Source organism: Larimichthys crocea, chromosome XX (assembly GCF_000972845.2).
Source record: "Larimichthys crocea isolate SSNF chromosome XX, L_crocea_2.0, whole genome shotgun sequence".
Lineage (NCBI taxonomy): Eukaryota > Metazoa > Chordata > Actinopteri > Sciaenidae > Larimichthys > Larimichthys crocea.
The window spans coordinates 2,616,068-2,634,845 of NC_040030.1; the positions used below are offsets into that span (position 1 = coordinate 2,616,068).

Consider the following 18,778-nt stretch of genomic DNA (forward strand, 5'->3'; position numbering starts at 1 on the left):
ATTAATTTTTATTTTAGAATTTTATTATTTCAGATTTTTTTTAATTATTCGTTTATCTCTATTTTTAATTGTTTTGTAATTTTTTAAAATCTCAAAAAAATTTTTTATTTTTATTTAGCTGTATGTTATGTAATTTCAGCTACTTCTAATCTGTTTAATATAATTTATATTTATTTTATTTTATATTATTTTATTTATATTACTTGAATTTGTTTTTAATCTTTAACTGAATTATTTTAAATTAAAAAAAAAAAATTTTAAATTATTTTATTAACTTTTTTCTTGTCTTGTCTTTTATTACAAAAACATATTTATTTTATCAATATTTATTAATTCTTATTTTTATAAGAGACTTTATTGATCTCACACCAGGAAATTTGATATCATTGATTGTCTATATTTCTATTGTTTATTACATTCTATTTCTTTATATTTAATACTTGGCACACAGTATAGGACATCGATGTATTACCACATACTACAACATTTATAGCCTGATACATTTTCTGACACTTTTCTCAACGTGGGCTTTAAAAATAAATAAAAAAGATAAAATTCTGACATCCAATCTGTCTCCCAGCAGGACAGATCTGTGCTATCTGCCCCCGTATCGCTCTCTCCTTCTCCGGCCAACCTCTGGAATGAGGTTTCTAATCATATAAATATATCACCACCGTGTTGCACTAAAACATAGATGAGCTCAGTCCTTCCTAAAGAGAGTTTAAAGTTCACTCCATCAGCCTCACTTCGTCCCCAGAGGATGCACAGATTTATGCAGCACTCGAAATGATAGCAACATTAGCCTGGACGAAAAAAACCCAGAGAGCCGACCGGGATTACGGGGTAGGAGTGGTGGGGAACTCTGGGAGATGAAGGCATGATTGATGTTTCCTGGGCAATTTCACAGCCCTTCGACTTCCAGCAGAGAGGAAGAGGAAGAGTCGCGCTAAAATAAAAATAAAAAAGTCCTAAAGGAAGCGATCCTGAGTCAATTTTAAGATGTGAAAGTCTGCAGCGACTTCCCGAAAATAAGATGTAAATAACAAACAGTTGGAGGTTTCCCAGTTTAATGAATAACATTTCCAGTTTGAGCTCCGTCAGTTGAAAATGAAAGTGTCTCTCCGGAGGATTACGTCTGTTTTAGCTCCTCAGCTGCAAACTTCAGGCCTCGGGCTACACATTTCTTTTTTTTTCTTTTTTTTTTTTGGATGTGTTGTTGCAGGCATCCGTTCATTTCCAGTAAGAAAAACAATAAACAGACTCCTCAAACTGCCTAGCTGTTATGGAGATGTACATGTAGAAAAACTCATTAAAAAAGGACCAATAGGGACCATAAACAGCTCCTGCTTTTGTTAGCAGAACAACTAAATTAGATCTTTGCTAATGAGACATGTTGATAATGCAAAGCAGAGCTGACTCTCACAGCAAACATGAGCCATATGTTTGGATTTTATTGCTTAAAGCTGAACTAAATCAGTATTTTTACAATAACAAAGGATCAAATGTGACAAACATACAGAGGTTTATAACCCGACTCTGTAGTTGGACCCTCAGATTTACTGACAGATTTAAGATGTGTAATCAACGGTGTTTTTGTCATTCGTACGTCTGTTCTCACACTACATAACTTTGTGCTAACGAGAAGTACGTAATGCTTTAGGGCACTAAGTCACACAGCACCAACTGTTTCATTGATTTTGGTGAAACTGGATCATATTTTATTGGAGAAAATGTTTTCTGGTTTTCCCTCTGACGTCCTCCGGCTGCTCCGCCTCAACTCTCTCTAGTGTTTGTACCACGAGAGCCGATGTCGTGCCAGAACAGGAGCTGGGCAAGAAGGCCACCGGGCTCAGCCGCCTCTTTCGACAAAATGACAGAGGCGAAAAAGACTGAAGAGGACGTTGACGGAGGAAGCTAAGAAGATAAAAAGAGAGAGTAAATCTGGTTCTGACTTTTAGTCGTTGGTGAAATAAAAGGCTGAAAGACGCCGATTGCTGCTGGAATAGTCAGTAATATTAGCTGCCGCTGGGTCTGCTGTTGGTGACCTTGCTTGATCAGTAATAATAAATCAGATTCACACGTACAGCTGTCCAAAAAGGGGATTCACATTTATAAAACACTGCAGCATGATTAGACGCGAGACCTTCATGATACATTAAGGCTCCGGACAAAATATTAATATTACACTGATGTATTCAGTCAGGAGCTGTTACGAGTCCCTAATTTCATTTACAATAATCACAAAAGAGCTAATGGAGATAAAGAGAAGCAGACGAGATTTTTTTTTTTTAAAGCTTTGTGAAAAGATGTGTTTGTGCAAAAAAAGGAGTGTCAACCATGAGTGTATTCATTAATTAGTCAAATGAAAAATCCTCCTGTTTCTCATCTTTGAGCCGTAGACTGTCGGACAGATTTTTCTCACTTCTTTCCTTATTTAAAGAAAGAAAAAACGATATTTTGTAGCTCAGTGTAGATTTTATGCATACTCACATTGACTCAGTCTGACTCACAGAGCAAAATGCAGGTCAGAGAGAGAGAGAGAGAGATGCTGCTACCATCCATACCACCACCTCCCTGGTGGTATAAAAAACAAGCCAAAAAAACAAACTGGTTTTTGATGACGGTACCGGGCAGCCCCTGAGACATTATGATGGATTGTGGGTACTGATGAGATTGAGTGTCTGCTCTGGAAGTGTGGGGAAAAAAAAATAAATAAAAAAAGCCTTATCTACTTTCAATGTGCGGGTATCATGCAGCTGCCTCGTGTAGTACCGTGGGTGTATTAGCATAGGTGAATGAGTTCTCTGGTGAATAATGTTGGCATTGCATGATATACATGAATACGTATCTTTGCATTTAATGACGGCTATACTGTAATGATCCAACCAAAATAGAGCACATACTGTACGTTACACAAGCTTTCTTTGTTACATTTGGGTGCAGCAGCTGCAGCAGCAGAAACAACAACAGGTGAGTGACAATGCAGCATTGTTCGCTGGCACTCATGCATGTTTGTTCGTGTGCTTCTATCTATGGGTTTAAGACTTCAGATTTAAGGCAGCATTGTGTAACTTTGGTGAAACTGGATCATATTTTATGGAGTAAATGTTTTCTGGTTTTCCCTCCGATGTCCTCCGGGCTGCTCCAAGTTTGGCCGCTTGAAGTCGAGAGGAGAACGGAAACAAGACGTTCTCAGTCGGATTACGACCAATGACGACCAATGCATGAGTGACGTCGCCTGTTGGATGTACGAATTCTTCTCTGACTTGTTGTTGGAGCCAACCTCAAGCTGCCGTTCGAGGAATTAATTGAGTTTTTAGCACTTCCACATCGACTTCATTCACCTTTTGCACATATCAGCTGACACATTTACCATCTCGGCTCCGCCCAGCTTCAATCTGACTAAAAAACCTGTGTGGATGTGCCGAGCCTTTAAATTTCTGTTCCATTCTACTTCAGCTTCTTGGTTTTAAGATCAAAGTTAGTAAAGACTAACTGGATTACAGTTGATACAAGGGGTTAACTGGATTCCTGCCATAGATACCTACGACTTAGATATCCTGCTTTAATCAGAGTCCCCACATTAACTGGTTTCCTTTCATTTTGTGATATCAAGCGACAAAGGTGCAAAGGTCTGCCTTGTTTCATTACTGAATATGGGACTAATCCACGTAGTGGTTGTATTTATGTTGGGATACATTCCCTTAGATAGATCACGACGTGCAATAGGAAAGGAGGGGGAAAGGATTTTGCAATTTGCTTCAAGGTGTCTCGTCGTGTTGCATCAGAAATACAGCGGGGAGGGGGAGAGTATGTGTCGACATCTTGGGAGTTATGTGAATGAGGGTCATCAAGCAGCTAAACACAGATGTATTTCGATACTTTAGTGGCTGACTTTGGAAGATTTCAGGGTGGGAAAATCAAGAAAATCTGATCACATCACTCCCTTAAAGCAGACTGGAGACCAGAGTTTGATTAGGATTGATCTCGGGTTTTAAAATATTCATGTAGCCGTCAGGTTTATCCATGTATCACAAACAACAAGCGTCCAAGCACCTGTCTGCATGTCGATCTGCACGCAGTAAGCTGTTTATTGGCAGCGAATCAAGATACGGTACAAGAGCTGTGATGTAACCTGCCTACACCCTGCTGTGCCTCTACTTGTCTGTCAAGCAGGCCAAAGGATGACGCAAAGCAGGTTCAACCAGACAGGTGGCATGGTGGAGTGAGAAAAAGAAAATACATGAAAGAAACCACAGAGGCCAATTTATAATTTATCATGATGGAAGAACTTGCTAAACCTATAGGTGTGCACATGTACTAGCAGACACTGTGTAAATAAAGGGCACCGTACTTGGCAACAAACTGACGGATCCGTGGGAAAATATTTGCTCAACTGTTTAGTTTCACTTTCAACATCACGGTCTTAAAGGACTTTCTAAGAAACTGGTCTCCAATAACAATATACTTGAAACAGGAACGGTTAGTATTGGGCAACCTGCGTGAATTTCTATAGAGCTCACCTGTTCAAATTATATTAAGAAGTACTGATGTTTTGTTGTGCTGTCTTTGTATTGTATCAAATGACAACATTCCTTATTTAGTTTGCTGTCACTTTCTCTTTTTCAATACAGCTGCCCCCAATTAAGAAGGAAAGGAGCAATTAGTGGCGAGGGCAACAGATCACACTGAGATGGCGCCAAATGTCTAATTAAACGTCCTCATAAGAAACAAGCACAGCTCTTCAAAAGAGAAAAGTCACAAAGGGCAGCTGGTGAGAGCAGCAACCATGCACTGATTACACCCAGCACACCGAGCGTCTATCTTGCAATCGTTATGAAATGCTTCATGTCGGTGGGAGGATGTGTTCCTGCCTACACGATAACACTGGACAATATTGCTACATCTTTATGTGAGTCAAGTTATGAGCAACTCTCCTATGTCAGGAATACTATAGTGACACTGTCGCCGTTTCTCAATAAGCAGTCATTGAGAAACAGCTTATGTAACTGTGGGGTGTAAAAACAACGAATATAAATGAAGTTCCTCTTATTGTGGGCAATGTGCGTTGGCGTTTGCACTTGTCAAGTCAGGATTTGTGGAAGTGGTAGCAGTCGATGTATTCGAGTCCAAGTTTAGTAGAAGTACAAATCAATCACAAAAAGGGTGAACTCCATTACCCAGAATGCTCAGCACCCCTATCATTGGCCTATTTTGTGTCACTGTGGCACCAGATGGTTCTCCCCAGAGCAAGGAGCCTAATTTCCCCATCACCACCTGGGAACAGCTAGAAACTGATCCCGCACTCACCCCTCATTAATTAAACGCTGTAATGGCACGCGGTCGAGGCTGACGGTCCTGTCGGGACGTAACACACGACACTGAAACCCTGCAGCTCGGTACACTCGAGGATGTCGACGTGCAGTGCAGGAGCCTCTACTTTTTTCCTCCTACACTGCCCTCGTCCCTTTCTGTATTAGGGACACACACACAATGAATCTATCAATAGTTGTTTTTAATTGTTTAAACTATTTATGAGCTGAGAAATGTGTCTGAAAGAAGACTCATTGTTACTTTGTTTAATTAGAAGTTTGGAGAAAAATAAATCGTCCATTGTCCATCAATGTTTAGAGATCCATCTGCCAAGGTACATCTATATCTAGAGATCATTTCACCAAGGTCCATCTATATCTAATAATCATCCACCAAGGTCCATCTATATCTAGAGATCATTTCACCAAGGTCCATATATATCTAATAATCCATTCATCAAGGTCCATCTATATCTAGAGATCTATCCACCAAGGTCCATCTACACCTAGAGGTCTATCTACCAAGGTCCATCTATATCTAGAGATCCATCCACCAAGGTCCGTCTATATCTAGAGATCCATCCACCAAGGTCCATCTACATCTAGAGATCCATCCACCAAGGTCCGTCTATATCTAGAGATCTATCCACCAAGGTCCGTCTATATCCACCAAGGTCCATCTATATTTAGAGATGGATTCATCAAAGTCCATCTACATCTAGAGGTCTATCTATCAAGGTTCATCTATATCTAGAGGTCTGTCTATAAAAACAATAGCAACATCTGTATCAGAATGGTTTATGTTGCTTTTTGTACATCAGGTAGGTGGATATGGCAGTATATACAGTATGAGTAGATTGTGTATGAGTGATGATATTTACATGTTTAAAGAACAGAAACTGAATTGAAACAGTGAGAATAAATAATTTACATGTATAGGAGATGTCTGAGGCACAGTGATTGTCCTTGATACTATGTGTCTAGTGTTAGACAAACAGCTGGAACTGCTATTTTCAGACTGTATCCATGCTGCATTTAGACACACATGACTTACAAGTATTACACAAGCATTACACAATCCACATCAGACTGACAAATTATTAGTTTTTAGTTAGTTTGTGGATAAGACTTTTTGGAAGGAGACGCACCACTGGCCACCAGCATAAAGATATCACTTTTAAAGGTTTATTTTTCTTAAAGGAAATCATCCAACTGGTAGAAATGCTAATATTCAGCTCTTAATCTGTTTTTGATCCTTTAAAACAAAATTAAAAAAACAGCCAAATGAAAAAAAGATTAAAGTGAAAGTGCATTTCTTCTCTGAATCCTAAATATGGACAAGCACGGAAAGAGATGAAACCCCTTTCTTGTTGATTCTAGCAAAGCCTTTAATCACTCTTGCCAGAACTCGAGGGACTAGTGGAAGCCAAGTAATCATGTTATAGTTTGTAGTAATCTGTGCTTGGGAGACATCAGCTAACTATCCGTGTTCACATTGAACAAAAAATGTGACCCACCGACATGCAGCCCCACAGGAAGGCGTCAGCACAAACCTACAAAACAAGCTGAGGTCAACTGAAGACAAGCCGAGCCACCGCGAGCAAAGAAAGATGAAAGAGGGAGACATAAAAGACTTCCTGTTTCGCAAAGGAAGTGCTCCGAAACATTTACAGGAAACTGGGACTACTGAAGGAGAAGAAGAGAAATGTCAGTTGGCATGATGAATGAAAGGACGGAGAAGACAGATGAGAGAGGGAGGTTAAGGAGTGTGTGGAGGATTTTTCTCGTGCTATATGTCCCCCTATATCTGCAGCTTATGTGACTTTGCTTGCAGTGTGTGGTCACTGGGCCTTGAACGGCCCCACCTGAAGGAAGGCGTGGCGACCTGAATCATCCCCTACACCGGAGATCCGGAGGACCCTGATTGGGGCGGCACATGTACCGATCACCCAATCAACGGTGAGACAACTTAACTACTTAAGAACAGTACTGCACAAGATATGTCCAAAAAACGTCTTGCACAATGGCCACACTATCGTCCTGGGTTTTATTTCCTCTTATAAGAATGGGCACAGAGGAACCATCAAATTTCAGTTTGACTTGACGAGAAGTGTGGCGAGGGATAGGATAAGATAAGCATCTGTTACTTTATTTCACTTTTGAAGTTCAGTCAACAGAGAGGCGGCATATATGAGTGCAGAGCGCTCAGAAAAACTAAATACACAGCAGGTTGTCTCTGATTTTAAAGGTACTTCTGTGCACATAAACATCTTAAACAGTGGGACTATGTACTATGAACGCAACATAATAGCAGGGGGAGGAAAATAAGTACGCAGGGGGAGTTCTAATTGATGCCTGCTGATTTTAAAAACAACTCGAATGATGCTGGAATAATGCCGATGCATAATTCAATAGAGCAAGGGCAGGGTAGTAATGAGTATTCAAAACCAAACTTGAATATGTTGCTGAAGTTATATGATTGCATATTTGCACCATTTGTTTGCTAACAATTGTTTTAATGAAACATTAAACTCAAGAGGGCAATCAGTCTCGATGAATGCCCACATAAACCTTTTGTAATGATGCATTTTTGTTGATTTTAACTGCACATAAACCTTTTGTAATGATGCATTTTTGTTGATTTTAACTGGAAATTCACCTTTTCCACAGCATTAGGGAACAAACACAAGGACAGGTTTGGAATGACCCTGGAAAACGGTTCAAAAAAGCAATCATGAAAAGTCCCAGAGAGACAAAAAACAATCTCTGACTCAATAAATGATCGTCAGAGGATGTGATGTTTTGTTTTTTTGTAGCTATTCATTCCCCCGTCTAAGAAATGACATCAGAAGAACCAAACATTTCACAACCAGTCAACAGCTTGACTCATATAATAAAATGTGAGTTTCAAATCCAGTCAATAGCTTTAGTCACAGTGTTTTCCTGATATTAGTTCCTGATTTCTCTGAAATCCCATGACCTCTCTGTTCCAGCTGGAGTATGACTGTTTAGTCTAAAAGTCTAAAAGAAAAATTTGTTTGTGCTTAAGGTGTGATCAAAAGCATCATCATAGAGTTCACAGAAAACCACAAGCTCTGTGCAACGAGAGCGTACGGTGTGCTAACGGAAACCTAGAGACGCCTAACAAGTATACTTACAGTATAGCTGACAAGATTCAATGTGGTTTGCAGACTACGTGCTAAAACGCCACAGCGGCTGAATAACGTCTCACTTTTGATTTTAAAACCATTCTTCTGCTTCAGAGCCGTGTGACTTAGGACTGTTACTGGTATCTAACCACGAAGATGGTTTTAGTTTCATGTAGGAACTAGGGTCTATCTTATTTCTCCTTGCCTATAAAGCTCTTCACGGTCTGGCATCATATCTTAAAGAGAGATCACCCCACGAGAACACTGCGTTCTCTACAGAGGCTTCACTTCACAGCCACGGAGGTTGCCGCTTGGTGTGAAGTTGTGATTTCAAAGGCATTTTAAAATTAAAACTTCCTGCTGAAGCAATGTTCTGATCCAAGGACCTGTGAACAGTTTCCAATGGAGCGTTCAATGATATTTCAAAACACTTCAGAAGTGAAAAACACACTCTGAAATCTAAAGCGAAACCAAACTTTCCCCGAGACCCGACACCATCTGGACCAAGTCAGAAAATATGTTGTAATTTGTCTGAAATGACCCTTTGAGGCATTTTGTGAGACTGTTGACATCATCCAAAAAAAACCTATTACCTAAGTTTTAATTGAAGCTCGGCTTCGAAGGTCCCTCGAGGATATAACTGTTGAATTAAGTTTGTGTACCGCTGACAGACAGCATCAAACAGCACAGCATCTTCTGACAGCCACTGTCACACAGATTGTGTCGACATCATTCGGATGTAAACTTCACAATCAGGTCATTCTGACGTTACGTCATCGTTTCATTCCTTTCCTCTCCCGCCGAGGTTTCATCAAACACGGCGAACTAACCCAGTACCAAACGGACCACCTGTCGTACCGACTTCACACCCATGGCACGAGGTCAAGGGTCAGCAGATGGAGCTGGTTACACACAAGAGTGTGTGAACGTCTTTCAGCATGGCTAAGATTAAGGTGTGAAACATTAAAAAAAAAAAAAAATGATAATGTGACATTCTTGCACTTTATCAGGTAACACTTTGCAGCCTGCGTGTACACAATGTACTGTTGTTTTATTACAGCTATGATTCATGCACGCTTCAAAATAACAACAGCCACATTATTCTATGTTCTAACCAGAGGATATATAGACTGCACAGCAGAATCTATTATCAGGTATAGGGTATCATTGCATCCTTTAACAGTGTGTCTCTATGCGCCATGTCAACAGACACACAATGTCAGTGGTTAAGAAACTCACTTTAATGACAGGTAAAACAAAAGCTGAAGGCAGCGGCATATCGTGTTGTAAGGGCACTTGAGTGGACAAATGACATTTTTTTAATATTAGAATTGAGAGTAATTGTAGCTTATATGCAAATTTTTGTATCTAAAATGTATATTTTTATTTTTTACATGCTCATGGTCACATTTTTCTTCATGCAGGTTGGTAAATTTTGGCAGGAACATCGATTCAGTCTGCATTTTTAAGGGACATAGTCTGTCACAGAACACATTTTGATTTATTTAAATAAATATTCTGCATTCATACTGACGAATCAACAGCTTATCAGACATATTAAATATGTTTTGTAATTTTTACTATTTGTTAATCAAGTTACATGTTCTTGTGCTGCCTTTATGTTTTCATGAGCTTCAAGACCACGGAGCTTTATATACACGGTGCATGCACATATATCTTACATATCATATAAATCCTGTATAGACCGGGACATAACTCATAAAGCCTCTTGTCATTTTGTGATGAGGTAAGCAGCCTTGTACGTACTGTATGTCAGCCAAACTGGCAGATGCTGACTTGCATTCAGAGGCATGTAGTGTTGCAAGCAGTGTTTCATGCCGGTTTCCTGATCAGCCGTGCAGGCATCTGTGTATATATATATATATATATCGAGGGTATAATAAGAAAAGGCCTCGACATCAAGGGCGAGTGACGTAACAGGTTTCTTTGTCTCTGGGGTCTGAATGTCTAGAAGTCATTTCATCTCGGCCACACAGACCGATCAGATCAAACCGACGTGGACCTGCGTAACGGGTATTAAAAATGAATGAGAGAAATTATCATCTTTGTTCTCTGCAGCTCCTCGGTGTTTCCCCGTTGCTAATTCCTAATCTTAATGACTACCAGATAAAGCACAAGTGTTAATTAAAGAAAGCTGCATAATTATATCTCTGAGGGACCTGCGCCAATGCCCCCTCACCACCACCGCCGCCACCTCCTCCTCCAACTGACACCCCAGCCCGGTTTCTCTTTCCGCACTTTACTCCCTCACAACATTAAGCATTCACCGCTCTCACTCTCATTTCATTATCTCATCCTGACCCGGGTGCTTTCACCTAGTTTCTCCAAATAGAAAGGAGATCCACGCTCCAACGACATGGAAGTAATAAAAACCACAACATTCAGAGCTGGTCCCGCTTGTCCAGACAGAGTTCCAGTTGAAATCACAGAGAACCGTATGAAATGAAAGTCAATATTTTCACAAAGGAGGAAAAGTAGAAATGAATGCAGCTCATTAAAATACATCTTGGCTTTGGAAACGACTTCACAGTCGCTGATGATTGCTGAAAATGAAGCGTGGTGGAGAGGGTGTGGGTGCAAGCCTTTAGTGTTTATAAAATTACAGTGACATAAAAATCCATCACAACCAGCTTTGCCCAGCCCGGGTGTTCGCATCTCCACCAGAATGACAGCAATCTGTCAGCTCATCTGCGAGTCCACCCCAAGGAGAGGAGAGAGGACAGGCGGAAAATAATAACAGAATGGACAACAAAAGGCTTTGCCAGAATCATGTGGTTATGAGTTGAGCTTATTAAAAAACCAGAGTGGAAAATAAATATGCAGACATCCTCCCGCCCTCTAGCAAGAAAACACAATAAAATATGGTGTGAAAGACAGACAGTGAGGAAGGAGGGTGAACGGACACCCCGCTGCTAATTTAATAAACTGACTATAGCAGGCTACGCAATTCCATTATGTTGTGTCATCTGTCCTGCGGAGGCTGGATCAGTTCCTTGGGGAAGGTCAAGGCGAAATGACAGACGTAATCAGATGCAATCAAGTCATTCGGGATCCCAAATTTAAAACGCCGCCCCGGCCCGGCCCGGCAGGATTTGGGTGCTGATGACCGTGCTGTTTGCGCTCTGACGTCACTTGTCATTAGGTGGTTTAACATGACACGAGAGAGTCAGACACAGTGAATCCTTGCCGCCTACCTGCGCTATATTTTGCTAACAATGTCTGACCGAATGTTAGGCTTTGTACTAAGCGCCACACACATCAGCATCGTTTTCAATCACAAAGTAGAGAAGCCAGGATGTGTCGGTCCAGGCCAACAAATATAACAAGTTTCCCCCCGCGTCATTTCTGGGAAATATGACATGGCATGTTGGTTTCGTGTGCTGGCTTGCAGAGAAAACAAAAAGGCACGTACTGTATCTTGCACCAGCACAGGCCTGTTGACATGGCTTTTCAGCCGTGCGTCTCACCTGCACCTGATGGAGCACATACACTTCTATTTTAATCAATAGAGCTGTCAACACGGCGGTGAGTAATGGCTCACTTCACTTTCCACAACCCTAAGAGTATGTTTATATTTCAGGGTTTGGGGTTAAGGTTGGGGTTAGATATCTACAGCAGTTTGGTTGTTCAATAAGAAACGTGTCAGACAAGTTAAAGAAGACTTGAAGGTGCATCAGCTGCGGGTTGAAAACAAGACCTTTCTCCTACCTAACTAAACTGAAGCATCTGTTGTTTGTTTAAACTCATAAAATGGCCAAATCTTCCAAACAAGCAACCTGTTCTGGTCTTGTGAATGATGATTTTTTAGAATTAAAGGCAGAAGTAAGTACTTCTAGATTCCTTAACCTAACAAGACTTTAACCGTAGAGTTGGCGAATCGGAAAATCAGCCTTCCCTGACTGGGAAATGAAGATAATAATAAAAACTGCAGTTCCACAAACTGCCACTTGAGGCTGGCTCCAGATTAGAGTCAGTCTCCATAAGCCCCCATGTTAAAATGTCCAACTTCACAGCAGAAATAAACATGTTTGGGTGGAGGAGGTACAACCAAGAGCCACCACATTGAGAGAGGCTGCCCGCTTGGTCGACCTGGCCCATCCTTAACCGCTTTTCCCTGCACCTGTCGCCAGTTAACCACATTATAGGTGTTACTAGTTTCAGAGTGAGTGTTATTACATTTTTTAAAAAACCCATTAAACATACATGAATCACCGATATGTGCGCACCCTGTAAAGCTTTTTATTCCTATAAATGATCAGAATGTACAGGTTGGACAGCAGCATGTAACAAAAGCCTCCATTTACCTCTGCTCATTAGTCAGAGCAGAGAGGCTGTCACATACGGTCAGTGGGAGTGCAGAGCAACGTGGATTTAGTCATAATGTGCAGTGCTGCTTTTGTTCCCCAGGTAAAAAAATTCTAAACAAGAGGCCATGTTTCATACCAGAGGGGCTACTTCTCCTATTTTCCCAGCTTTGTTTGCAAAGGCTCAAAACCGCATAGAGAAAATGAGAGATTACAAACGAATGGTCTGATACGTTCAATTAGAAATATGACATTTTAATGACTCCTTTAAGTGAGGTCACTGACAAACACAGCTCCTTGAAATGTTTTTGCACCAGCACATTTTAAATCCTCATATTTTTTTTTTGTTGTTGTTGCCTTCCTAACTGTCACAGAATGACATCATGCTGTTTTGTGCGAGTGCAAATTGTAGCCTCCTCTGCACCATCAGGAAATGATGCGTTCCACGAGTAGGAGTGGAGGGGGATGCATGCTTGGCGCTCTGCATCCTGTCTACGGAGAAAGTACCCGTTTTCTTCTCAGCTGCAATGTCAGGACGAAAGCAGCACAGATATATCAAACGTCGAAAATGAGGAAGGTTTCAGAAGGATGGATGATGAATCCAGCATCCAGTTTAAAGCTGCAACAACTGGTCAATAAATCAATTAATCAGATGGCAGAAAATGAATCATCGATTACTGTGATGAACAGTTCATCTTTTTCTTGTTCTAGTTTCTGAAATGTGAGAATTTTCTGCTTTTTTACGACAAAAGAAGACACGAATATGTCACCTTGAGCTTTGGGAAACAGTGTTTTCTCAATATATTTTGATATTTTATCGTCCAGATGATTTGAGCTGCAACAAATAACTTTAATGTTTAGAGGAAAATGTCCATCCTAACAGTCCATAATCAGAATTTCGGAGTTGGCTTTTCCAAAAAGGTACAAACTATCATGTAAGATGAGGTAAAGCAGCAAATGTTCATATCTGAGAAAATGCTTGGCATTTCTGCCTGAAATGTGACTTCTGTCCATCTGAGCCATCTGTTGAAGGTCATTGCTGTCTGTCAAGACTCATTGGTCCCAGTTGAGTCATGAGTAAACCCATTTGAATTAAGTGTTTCAGAACGAAACTGAATGTGATTTGACTCAAATGGTGGATCATCTAAGCCCAACACATGGAGCACCAAAGTGACAAAACAGTGTTCACGGTCCATAATCATAATTTAAGGGGTGACATTTTCATGATACCGTCATTTGTTTGTCCAAATTATTATGTGAGATGATAAAAAAGCAGGAAATGTTCACATCTGAGAAGCTTGACCTGTCAAAATGTTTGTCAAAATTTGACTTCTGTCCATGTGAATCATCTGTTACAACGAACCATTATCGCTTATTAAAATTTCAGAGGTCATGGTTGTCAGTCAAGACTCACTGCTTCCAGTTGAGTCACCATTGTACCATTTGAATTAAGTGATTCAGGGAAAAATGTCACAGTGGGTGAAAAGACACATCAAAGGCTCCATGGACCACCAAGGTGACAAAACTGTGTCTAATCATCTTTACAGTAAATAATCATAATTTCGGAGGTGACATTTTCAAGACAACATCCTAATTTGGGTCCAAACTATCACGTAAGATGAGGCAAAGCAGCAAATATTCACATTTGAGAAGCTTGTACCGTCCAAATGTTTGGCATTTCGGTGTATTGGGGGTCACGGGTTGTACATGACAAGGTCTGGGTTATAGAAAAGAAAATCCTACATATAAGATGTGAAAAAGCAGAAAGGTATTCACATTTGAGAAGCTTGAACTATCAAAATGTTTGGCATTTCTGTCCATCTGAGCCATCTGCTGTTTGAGGGTCATTGCTGTTTGTCAAGACTCATCGGTCCCAGTTGAGTCTTGTGGAAACCTGTTTGAATAAAATGTTTCAGGAAGAAACCGAATATAATTTGGCTCAAATGGTCGATCATCTAAGGCCCACGCATGGTCCAACAAGGCGACAAAAGTCACTTAATCATCTTCACAGTCCATAATGATCATTTCAGAGGTGACATTTTCAAAATGACTTCTCTTTTTGGGGTCCAAACTATCATGTAAGATTGGACCAAGCAGCAAAACATTTGAGAACCATCAAATTGTTTGACATTTCTGCTTGTAATTTGACTTCTGTCCATCTAAGCCATCTGTTAATAGACAAATTGCTTTGGCTTATTAACATGTCAGTGTATCGGGGGTCATTGCTGTCCATTAAGACTCATTTGGTCACCAGTGTGCATTGTATTTCTGTTCACTTGTGGAAACCCATTTGAATCAAGTGTTTCACGGAGCAAACTGAATATGATTTGGCTTATGTGGTGGATGAAAAAACACATCTAAGCTCCACACTTGGACCAATAAGGTGACAAAACAGCATCTAATCATCTTCACAGTCCATAATAATCATTTCAGAGGTGACATTTTCAACATAACATCCTTTTTTGAGTCCAAACTATGATGTAAGATGAGAAAAAGCAGGAAATGTTCACATTTGAGAAGCTTGAATCGTCAAAATGTTTGACATTTCTGCTTGAAATTTGACTTCTGTCCATCTAATGGTTAATCCATTCATTATTTTCACTTTGGTGGGTCATTGCAGTTGAGTCACCATTGTGCGTTCTTTTAAGATGCAGCCACTTGTTTCAAGATATTTCTGTTCACACTTGGAAACCCATTTGAATTAAGTGTTTCAGGAGGAAACTGAATATGATTTGGCTTATATGATGGATGAAGGTCCACGCATAGACCACCAAGGTCCATGGATCATGTCTATTAGAGACAAAACACTGACTGACCATCTTTACAATCCATAATAATCATTTCAGAGGTGACATTTTCTGGATAACATCCTTTTTTTTTGGGTTCAAACTATCATGTAAGACAAAAAGTGGTTGGTATTTCAGTGTATTGGGGGTGTAAGAGTGAGAAAAGACAGCATTCAACGCATGACATTCGATTTCCAAATCACACCATGTCCCTGAGGAACCTTTGGGAGCCATTTCAGATCAATTTCTCTTCACATCACTTCTGGTAGAACCTTTTCTGGCTCTAGACAAATCGCTTTTCTACAAGACCAATGACACAAGCCGAGCATCTCTTTTCACCTCTTAAGTCGTAAGAACGAAAACAGTCACGCAAAAAAAAAAGAGCCGCAATATGATTTTGTAGTTGTTGTTCTTTGGCTCTCGTTTAAGGACTAACATTTCAAGTCCCTTCTGCTTCATAGTTTCAGCCAACTCATTCAAGGGCTTTGGATAAGAGGGCCAGCCCACACTGACAGCTTACACCTTCTGGAGTGAGACAGTAAATAGCATTACCAGCAAGGCCAGCACACACATACACATACACACAATGTAAACACAAATCCTGTTTCTGCAAAAACCAGGACTCACGTATCATATTGTATACACACCACAACGCAAGTCTTTCTCCCACCGTCATAAACAGTCATTAACGTTAACATTCTCCTCTCTAATGAAAGTCTGACGACAGTTGTTGTTTGATCTCTTTCAAGTGTAAATACATATTCTGACTGCAGGTCCAAATATTCAAGAGACTGTCAATTACACCAGCTAGATAAGCAGTGGTTTATTCCCCTGCATGATTGCATGATTATGGTGGTATCCAACTGTATCTTCTGAATCTTAAAAGAAATTAATAAAACATTTGTGCCTTGATTTAAGATGCAGCCACTTGTTTCTACCTCTGTTCACATGTGGATTTGGTGAATGCAATTTGGCTCATGGTGGGTCATCAAAGCCCAACGCATGGATCATCTGGTGACCACCAGAAGATCATATTCCAACAAACATCTCTTTGTTTTTGAACGTTTCTTACCGCTTGAATTCTTGCCACAGATGAGGTGCTGGTAGTGCTGCAGCAGACCCCACACCTCCGAGTCGTTGTTGAGGGCTTGCTCCAGTGACTCCAGCGTAAACTTGGGGACCCCGTTGTCCCTCTCCACCAGCGCGCTGCGCAGGACGCGGCTGAACACCTCTCTGAACAGGCTCTCCATGCAGGCGGTGAGGTATATGGCAGCGTGTTCGTGGATCCTGAGGGCCACCCGACTATCCACCATCCACCTGAAGAACTTCCCCACGGAGAACACCAGCCCGCAGCGCTCCGACTTGCCACGGCTGAACTTGTCCCCGGTGCTCATGTTGTAGAGGGACAGGGCGCTGAGAGCCGCCGTGATGCAGTTGACGGAGATGGTCCATGAGAGCACCACCTTGATGGCGCTCTGGATCTCATACTTGGTGCACTTGGCGTAGCGCAGGCTGAGCCGCTGCGCCTCCCGGGCCACCCTCACCAGAGCGCGGCTGATGAGAGCAGACAGCCGCGCTAAGACCTCCGGTGGCGGGTTGCCCACCATCAGATCCTCGTCTTTCCTCAGCGCGCCCTCCACCTCGCCAAGGCTCCATGGCACGTCCTCCAGCTCGGGCAGCTTGGCGCACTGACCCGAGCACTCCAGTATCTCCGTGTCCTCCGCCAGGACGGTGTTGACTGTGTCCAAACTGTTTTGTCTGCTGTGCATGGATTCGGTCAGATGCCAGCAGTTGCCCCCATGCGAGACGGACTGATGCGTGTCGGAGCAGCACAGCGACACGCTGGACGACCTGACCGAGTCCGCGGCTCCACCATAACCAGAATCAAGCGTTAAATCCTCCAGCGTCCTCACGACTGTCTTACCCTTGCCTGCCATAACTGCACCGCATACTGTTGGGTATGCTTGGTCTCCCAGTTAAACACCACAAACTCGTTTCCTTGCTTTTATTTTTCTCTCTCAGCCGCCGTCCGAGGTCTTAATTGTATTCCCCCCAGTTTAAAGAGTGAAACGACAAGAAGTTTCCACCTTCTCTTAAGTGACTGGATGTCTCCGATATCCTCTTGTCCACAACTTCAGACGCGTAACCCGAGAGCGCACCAAACCCTTCGCGCTCACTGCATCAAGCGCAGCAGCGGCGAGGCAGGAGAGGGAGGAGGAGGAGAGGTGGAGCCACGGAGCTGAAACAAACCAATCCGCATCAGCATCAGCCTTTGACTGACGCGGACAAACCTGCCTGCTACCTTATTTCCAATAAAGGGGGGGAGAGGCTACTACCTGGTGTTGCTGGTGAAACACGACCGCAGAAACACAAGACAGGCTGTGCCAACCAATCTGGTATTTGTAGTCGTGAAGCTGCAGCGTCGTGTAGAGCTGGATTTCCCAATGAGGAAACACATGCGGGCTTGACATATGACAACACAGAGGATATAAAATGACACATGACACACATCAGCCTTTTTTTATTTGACTCCATCACGTGAATTTATGAGGAAAAATGCGCAAAAACTGTGAGATTTTGGTCATTTCTGGTCATTAATTCATCTATTTTTCAATATTTAACAGACACAGCTTTGTTGGATGAATTAGTGATGTCTGTGTATGTATAATCAACTGGCTTTGTTGCTACAATTGAACCAGAATATTGCAAGATGCCATTTTTTTTTATTAATGTTCCCTCTTGAGTCTCAATTTCCCACTCTCTCTTATTCTCTGCCAATACTTGTCCAATATGTCCCTTTTGGGTTAAATCTAAGTGCATTTGTGCTGGATAAAATACAAAAATTTCTGAATGAACCTCTGTTCTGGAAAGCTGTTGTTTTCTTTGGCATGCTCTCCACCACATTTTAAGTAAAAAGCTAAAATTGAGTCTGTACCCAAAGTACCTTTCCTTGAACACCATAAGCTTTAATGCCAGATCCCTATAAATATTTTACCATTCAAAGCACAATGCCGAGAGCTTTTTTTTTTTTTTTTGAGACATAACACAGACCTGCAAAGCCCGGGCTTCAAGGTTCAGCATCACTTCATCATCATCATGATGATGTTGAATTTATTTTGTCGGGGGCCCATGAAAACAAAAAGAGTGAGTCAAAGACGTGCAGAGAGGAGGAACAGTTGGTGGAATGATGATTCATCCATTCTGCT

At 41.4% G+C, this 18,778-nt stretch overlaps 1 protein-coding gene across 3 annotated transcripts in view; it reads right to left on the bottom strand.

Annotated features, from left to right (window-relative positions):
* btbd11a (BTB (POZ) domain containing 11a) overlaps positions 1–17,852 on the bottom strand; it is a 191,723-nt gene extending 173,871 nt beyond the window's left edge. For 2 of the 3 annotated variants that reach the window (XM_027272458.1, XM_027272456.1), the window contains exon 1: positions 16,645–17,849. In XM_027272458.1, the coding sequence (XP_027128259.1) occupies positions 16,645–17,509 (865 nt within the window). In that variant the 5' untranslated portion in view covers positions 17,510–17,849. Of the gene's footprint in view, positions 1–16,644 lie in introns of all 3 variants that reach the window. The other variant, XM_027272457.1, reaches the window with a different exon arrangement.
* Positions 17,853–18,778: the final 926 nt, after the last annotated feature.